General features: G+C 38.1%; 1 protein-coding gene across 1 annotated transcript in view; it reads left to right on the top strand.

Moving 5' to 3' along the window:
* Nucleotides 1-203: 203 nt before the first annotated feature.
* The window catches only part of MOCOS (molybdenum cofactor sulfurase), a gene marked incomplete at its 5' end in the record, with an annotated part of 37,577 nt that continues 29,514 nt past the window's right edge, over nt 204-8,266 (top strand). Inside the window, 2 exons of the mRNA XM_009695119.1 lie at nt 204-320; nt 3,737-4,183. Of these exons, the coding sequence (XP_009693421.1) occupies nt 204-320; nt 3,737-4,183 (564 nt within the window). The remainder of the gene's footprint in view (nt 321-3,736; nt 4,184-8,266) is intronic.

Below are 8,266 nucleotides of genomic sequence, written 5' to 3'. Positions count from 1 at the left end.
ACTGTTTTTTCTCAACTGAAAGGCTGAAAAATCCTAAATGTGTATGGGAATGCTAAAAGCTACAGTAAGTTGTTAATAATTTAGAGAGGTAATTTACCTCCAATTGATTTGTACCTTTAAAACATTGTATCTTGTTGACCACAACTTTAAAATGTCTATTTTTTGTTCTTCCCCTATGTCTTATCTCCTGCTGTTTTGTGAAGGTGGACAAGATGGCCAGCCTCTACAACATACACGTCCGCACAGGTTGCTTCTGTAACACAGGAGCCTGCCAGATGTATTTGGGTATAAGCAATGAAGACATCCAAAGGAACCTGCAGGTTAGTTTCTGAATGAGATTACATGATATATTGCCCATGGAAAACACCTAGATTCAGTGACCCAGAAGACATCTTCTGGCTATCAGTTTTGAATTTCCTAAAGATGAGAGGTTTGAAGGGGAGAAGAAAATCTGGCTCTATCAAAAAAAACCCTAAGTAGTTAAAAGCTAAAGTAGGTGTATCGTGTCCTGTGGTTTTGAATCTCTGCGACTTTAAGAATGAAATTTGATTTGCTTTCTCTGACCTTTCAACTCAAATGCCATGTGTCGTGGTTTAATCCCAGCTGGCAACTAAGTACCACGCAGCCTCTCGCTCACTCCTCCCCGCTCCCACAATGGGATGGGGAAGAGAATTGGGAAAAAGGTAAAAACCATGGGTTGAAATAAGTATAGGTTAATAATTGAAATAAAATAAATTGTGCTACTACTAATAGTAATAATAATAGTAGTAGTAGTAGTAATGAAAAGCGAGATAACAAAAAGAAAGACAAGTGATGCACAATACAATTGCTCACCACCTGCTGACTGATGCCCAGCCCACCCCTGAGCAGCGACTGGCATCTCCTGGCCAACTCTTCCCAGTTTATATACTGGGCATGACATTCTGTGGTATGGAATATCCCTTTGGCTAGTTCAGGTCAGCTGGCCTGGCTGTGCTCCCTCCCAGCTCCTTGTGCACCTCCTCTGAAACTGAAAAGTCCTTGACTTGGGGTTGAGTACTGCGCAGCAACAACTAAAACATCAGTGTGTTATCAACTTTATTTTCATCCTGAATCCAAAACACAGCACTGTACCAGTTAGTAGGAAGAAAATTAACTCTATCCCAGCCAAAACCAGGACACCATGTTAAAGAACTAAATTAATTGAAATTCAGTTCATTGAAATAGGGTGTTGAAACAAAGTCATCTGATGGACCCAAAGCAGTATGTGTTGCTTATTTTTATTTCATTGGAAAATATGAAATTGTGGCCTCTTGTTCGGATTTGGAATTACATGGAATCCAGACTTTCTGCAGAACAGAAGTTCCTGGACAATACATCTCATGTTGTTCCTTAAGTATCCTTAATTGTACTTAATAACATTCAAGTGTTATAGACCTATTGCTGTTGGATGTTACAGTTTAAAAGGCATACACAAATTGGGCAAGAAACAATAAAGGAAAATACACAGTGAATCTCAGAGAGCAAAGTAAATTTAGATGACATCTACCTAGGTTACTGGTGAGTTAGATTGTTAGAACATGAATGTAAAGACTGTTTTCTAGATGACTAATATTTTCCATAAATTGTCATTAAAAGATGTGTATCAGGATGTATTACAATGAAGTGGGGGAAGCTTCATGTCTGCATATTTGTCAGAGTTTGAAATACAGTCAATTAATGAAGAACATTCCAAATTTTTATTAATGATATTCTTCAAAAAATAAAAAATTATAATGGCTGTTTTGATATTACAGCTGCCTTATAATTTCACAGAGACGTTTAGATAACTTTTGCAAACACATTTACATGCAAGACTGATAGCACAAGTTCTTAAAGGGGGAGAGCTCTTTAATACCTTCTTTGGCAAAATAGTGCTTTGATTTACCATGGAAGCTCTCTCCTCTGAGAAAGGAAAAAAAGGTCTACCCTTCTGCTGAAGTGCAAAATCCCATATGACCAGCTACAACACCCTTGGATCTCCCTATATAAGGAGGATTTTGCTAAGGAGTGGGTGGCCTCTTAAAGGTCTGTATCATTTAAATGAGGATAGGCCAAACTCAAGCTTATAAAGGGACAATCCACCAAAAGTTGTATGATGAGGTGGTGCAGTCAAGCAGTCATTATTTTGGGACATTCCATTCCCATCAGTCCTTTGAGAAGGATCTGGATGAGTTATTGACAACATTACTGTGTGGGGGAAGGCATCTTTTATCACATTATTTGCACATATACTTTGGTTTCACCTTTTCCCAGGGTGCTGACTGTATTCTTCCTTCCCTGATGAAGATTTCCACGTATAAAATGCCTGTGAGGGAGGACTGTCTGTCCTTAAGGGTCCCTGGAGAAGTGTGGTTAATTTTCTTAGGATGTTACATAGGAACTTGTTTTCTTATTTGCACAGCAGGAACCTCTCTCCTCAGTCAATCAATCAATACTTGGCAGAAGGGTTACATGTGTATTAACAAATGCAACCTAATTTTTCAAATGTAGCTTCTGCTCTGTTGTCAAGGATAAAAACTACATCACACTGCATTAAAATATTTACAAATGTATTGCATGCTTTGACATAGAGGGTTTTTTTTTAATTTCTCTTTGCATAAATGGCGTCTGTGTTCATTGAACTGTGACATTTCTTGCTTAAAAAATCCTTTATGTAAATAAACTATTCACACTTCCATTTTTATGTAACAGAAATGTGTAAATAAATGAAATTCTGAGGAAAAAAACCCCAGCTGCTGTGCTTACAGGAATATGGACGCTGATGTAGGACTAAATCTTGTGTCCATTGGTGAGCTAATGTTAGATGGGTGAACAAAGAGGATGTCCAGCTTGTCTCACTGGAGGTCAGCAGCAGCCTTCACTGACCTACTTACTGAAGGAGAAACTTCTGCTCTAAGGGAGAGTTATCCAGAGAGTGCTGTAGGAAAGACATATCAAATAGAGGGGTATCTACGTGGAGGTCACTATTAGGGTATTTGAGGGATTTTTCAACAAAAATTTTTCATGAGTGGAAACCTGTCTTCTTCAAAGGAGGAAGTGCTAGAGTGAAAGCTAGTTCCCTTCATTCTGAAAGCAATATGTTGACTGGATCAGCAAGACAGATTTATTGCATATCTCAATGATGAGGGAAGTCACTTTGGATGTTGGGAGTTCTAGATTCAAGTCTCTGCTTTGCTAATATCCCAGAACAGTTCTCAGCTGTATAGCTATCCACTGGACTATTTGACACAAGCCATGAATAAGCCACTGACAGTATAAAATGGAACTGTTCTGAGAGCAAATATCAAGAAAACTGCCCCAGTAAATTCAGCAGTCTCATGGTTTGTTCACTTATCTGAATATAATATACTAGTTTAAGTCCTAGACAACTATGCAGATGAGACTGGAATATACCTGAAGACTGCCCTAGTTAACAGGCCATCCTGGGACATACAACCTTTTTGTGATTCTTGTCATGTCTTTGAGAAGTCTTGCTTGCCTTAGGGGAGAATAGGACAAGCATCTCAAAATGATCTTCTTCCTAGTTTGAGTAAGTAAGCCCTAACTATCTTATTACTTTTCTCCATTTTTTCTTTGTATTCATGAGTTAACTTTGTATTTTTGCAAACAGTTTTTCAGGTTACAATTAAGAGACTTAAGAATTGTGTAAGATTAGAGGGAAATAATGCAAAATCTGTCATTATAACCCTCTGGCTTTCTTCCTATTTCAAACTAGGCTGGCCATGTCTGTGGAGATGATATAGACCTAGTTGATGGACGTCCCACTGGTTCTGTGAGAATATCCTTTGGCTACATGTCTTCTTTTGAAGATGCACAGACTTTTTTGAAATTCATCATAGCCACCAGACTCTCCAAATCAAACACTGCGATTCCCTTCCAGTCCTCTGTTTCAAACCTGACGACAGAGCCTGTCCCAGATGACCACCCTTCCTTTAACAATGGAGATAAATTGTCTCCAATACCGCACATCTCAGACAGAGAACTTGGGAATAATTCGTTTGCAACAAAGGCAACTGTCAACTGGCAGCCACTGGAGGCTGAGGCGGAAAGCATAAGGGCTGCTGTTTCTGAGACTCCAGTACCAACATGCAGAAGAGGTGGCAAGCCCATCACTGTCACCAACATTTACCTCTACCCAATCAAATCCTGCTCTGCATTTGAGGTATGCACTTTGAATCATTCGTAAATATTCATCTCAACCTTGTGTTTTTCCTTACCCCCATCAGACATGTTAACCAGGAATAGCATGTGCATGAGATATTAGGAAGCAGCGTGCGGGTACTCATTTTTCCTTTTCTCCAATTTCTAGGATCAAGTCCTGCATGCTAAGGTACTTTGAAGGATTTTCAATTAGGCTGAAGTTACAGGATGCAAATATGTCTTCTGCTCTCCCCTCCCCCACAACCCACGAATCTGCACATAATATGCAGTCTTGAAGAAAATAGTTAGATTTGCAAAACTTGCCTAAAATATAATCAAGTAATTAGTATGCTTTTACAGAATGACATGCGATGGACTTGTAGGCATTGATGGGTAGGCAGCAACTGAGAAATAACTTGATTAACATGTTATAATTGAGAGGAGGATGATTTACATTACAAAGAAATGTTATCATTAAAAATACATTTGCAACAGAAATATGACATTTAAGTGTTGCAGCAGTATTTGAAAGTTCACTCTTTGAAGATTTTAATTGCTTTTTTACCAAGTTAATAATATCGTCACCTTAGCTGTGACTTTTTTTTTAAATAATGCATGATGAAATAGGTGTATGGCCCACACGTGACCTAGAATGTGACTCTGCTTAGTACCGTACTCGGAAGTGGTTTAATGAATGTCAATAATGGTATAACTTTCTCTATGAAAGCCTACTGGTCTAGGTCACTGTCTCACGTCTGAGTGAAAATTGGGGTCAAATCCAGTGACAAATCACCTGCATTTAAAATATGGCTTCTCAGCTGATTTGATCATAATTTATTATTTTTTTTTCTTAATCAAAAACAGGATGGGGAATTAAGGCAAACGCTGTTAAATGATCAACAAAACATCTGTATTAAATTTGGTTTGGCTTATGAGGTCTTTAATTCAGAGGCACAGTCTTGAGCATTAAATGAGACCTGAACAAACAATTTCCACCCCTTATTAACCTCCCACTAAATCAAACTGTTTAGAAAATCAAAGTAATCCCACATTTCATGTGAAAATGTTTTAACCTTTATTTGTTTAAGTGTTGCAGTTATTACAGCTGTATTACAGAAGCTGCTGAAATACGTTGTAGCAGTATTCAGGCCCCTTTGGGGTTAAATTCTATTTTTAACGTGCATGCTGGTGTTGTGAGATACATACCACAACATTCAGTGCTAGGAAGGCTTTGAAGTGATTGTGCCCAGGAGCAGGTAAGACGTACCTCAGAATGAAAGCAAGCTTATGTTTCCCCACAAGCTGAGCCAGGTTTCTTCTCTTCAAGCTCTGTGAGGGGAAACGGCTCTAGGGTGATAAATTCATACAAACCTGGTATTCCCTGGCAGACAGAACTGCAATTCTAGATGGAGGGGGAAAATCCCCGTGCCTCATGCATGTTTCTTGTGCCAGGCATGTGTTAATGGTCCCAGCGTGAAAGCAGGGTTCATCTTACCTGAACTTACCCCTCTAAAGTTAGATATTATTCTGTTAGCAGTGAGAGATGGATACCTGCTAAATCAGTTTATTGAAAAATGGGCATCTGCAGTAAGAAAAATGTTCATGGATATTTCTTTCTTTTTCCGTTGACTACAAGAGGAATCCAAGGCAACTTGGATTACACAGCTAACACTAGCTGATTTGAATACTTTAAAAATAGTTATTAAAACTGCAACTAGATTATGAGGTTTAGTTTGCATGCCTAGGGTAATTTTTGAAGTCTGTTTTGATATTTTTTTGATAGCAAAACATCAGTAAGCTAAGCACTGTCAGAGCCTGTTTTGCCAGAGAGTAATATACAATTAAATATGTACTGGATTTAGTATGTGGTATTGGAAGGGACTGAAAGTTCACTATAAGTAGCATTTAGTTCTTCTCTTGCGCTTCTCAAAGAGCATTTTTTATTCATTTCCACTTGGTTCATAGAAGATGCATGACTACATGTGAAAGAACAGCAGAAGTTGACCTAATAGATACACTGACAAAGGGTTTTCAACGCATAAAGAGAGCAGGCCAGGAGATGAAGTCGAAAAAGTATTTTGATTTTCATGATTTTCTATATTGAAGTAAATCCTCAAAGAAAATGTGTTTGCTTTTGTGATCTTTGTCCTGTCCACCAGGCATTCTTCATTTATTTCTTCCCAAAAGTCTGAGTGGCACTTCTAGACCTGGTGTACATTTATAACCAGCCTGTGAAAGATCTGTCAATCTCATTGTCTGCCTATAGAAGAGGTAAAAATGGTAACTTACAGCCCACCATTTGTAGTGAGCTTTAAAACTCAGTTAATCCTGTTCTAAATCAGGCAGTGGCTTGGTCTCTTCCCAGTAGGTAAGAGGAGAATAGAAAGCTATCGCTGCTGGAACCCACACCGTCACTAACTGCAGAGTGCACCAACCTCCATAAACCCGTGTATGTCATTTCTGCAACTTCAGCCTGTACCTCCTTGAAACTGGTAAATAACCTATACCACATGCACTAGAGTTTGAAGCAAGACATGCTAGAGAAAACTTACCACAATTAAATGGAATCAAGCCCTGAAAATCATTTTGCCTTCTAAAATATTGATTATACCAGCATCTCTAGGCTTTAACATGAAATGACTGAATCCTGTAGAAAATTATTCCTTTGCCATTCTCGTAGTGGTCTTTGTCATACAGACTTCACACTTAACGTTATATTATATCCTTACTTTAGTAAACTCATAAACTTCTGAAGTAATAATCGTGTAGCTTGTAGTTTCCTTGGTCTTCGGTTGGAATCAAAGAACTGAAATTCAGTTTAATGTTTTAAATCCAAAATACCTTTATATGCTTTGTAGTTGTCGGAAATTTAGAAAAGTATTTTCCCAATTAAAAATTTGATCCCCATTTTTATCAGTTATAGGGTAGATCTAAGTTAGCTGATGTGAAAAGGTGAAAGTGGTTTAGATACTGAGCAGCAATAAATTCATTCATCTTATGATACTTGGATACTTGAGATCAGAATCTCATAGATTTGTAAGTTCATGTGCAGGCCTCCAGCTGGTATGGGAGGTCAGACCTTTAGTACGTGTAGTAAACAGGCTTTATTGTGAGTACCTGATTGCTTGTGTTTGCCTAAAATAATATGTGCAGTGGAAAATTCCAGCTAACTGTGTGTGCAGGACCCGGCCCGTCTGCCAGTGAAACCTGCCCGCTGACTTACTGGTTGCAGGAGGACAAACTCGATGAGGATTTGAGTACAAACTCACAGCTGTTTGATCTCCTCTTTAGAGTCACATAATCTCCTCCTCTCCTGAACTGATTTCTCTGTTCTATGGGAGGTGCTTGACCTCCAGAGAAAATGAGAGTACAGAGTGCTTTGACAGCTGGGAGGATGAAGGTTGGCATGAAGATCATCGGCTCACTGCAGGTTGATTAGTTCCTACAGCATTTTATAGTGTCCCTGGCTGTGGGATGGTCTCTGTTCAGTGTTGTTCCATGGGGTTTGTACACATGGCACAGGAAGCAGAGGGCAGAATATTGTAACTCAATTTCTTTTCTTTTCCTTACAATTATTTTATTAAATCAGGAGAAGCAGAGAAGAGGAGTATCCCAGACCACTTTATTCTTCTTTTCCAACATAAAAATGTGTTTAAACATGCATTTTTAAACACGAACATCTCTCATGTCAATGAATTTTGCATAATTACATAATGCAATGTGCCCAGTGAAAAAGGTTAAGACTTTAAACATTAATAACTTTATTATTCTTGCAGTAGATTTCAGACTATAAAAATTGCATCTCAACACAGAAAACAAATTAGCTTTTAATTTAAAATACAATGCAAATTCCTAGTGATCAGTGGATAAATTATACGTAAGATCACTAACATTTTTAAACTTACATAATTTAAAACCTATTCAGTGATTCCTTTAATGTGTTCAAAAATTGTGTTAGCCTTCACAATGACATTACTGTGAACTATGGAGAAATGCAGCCCAAAATGCTTTAAAGAAAATTCTTGCAATGGATGTTTTTACATTAAAAGAAGAAAAATGGACCAAAGCAGACAGGACAATACCATGTACTGGCTGTACTATGCAA

This window comes from Cariama cristata, unplaced genomic scaffold (genome assembly GCF_000690535.1).
Source record: "Cariama cristata isolate BGI_N322 unplaced genomic scaffold, ASM69053v1 scaffold10362, whole genome shotgun sequence".
NCBI classification, from domain to species: domain Eukaryota; kingdom Metazoa; phylum Chordata; class Aves; order Cariamiformes; family Cariamidae; genus Cariama; species Cariama cristata.
Note: the sequence above shows the minus strand (reverse complement) of the source record. Positions and strands in the feature narration are given on the sequence as shown.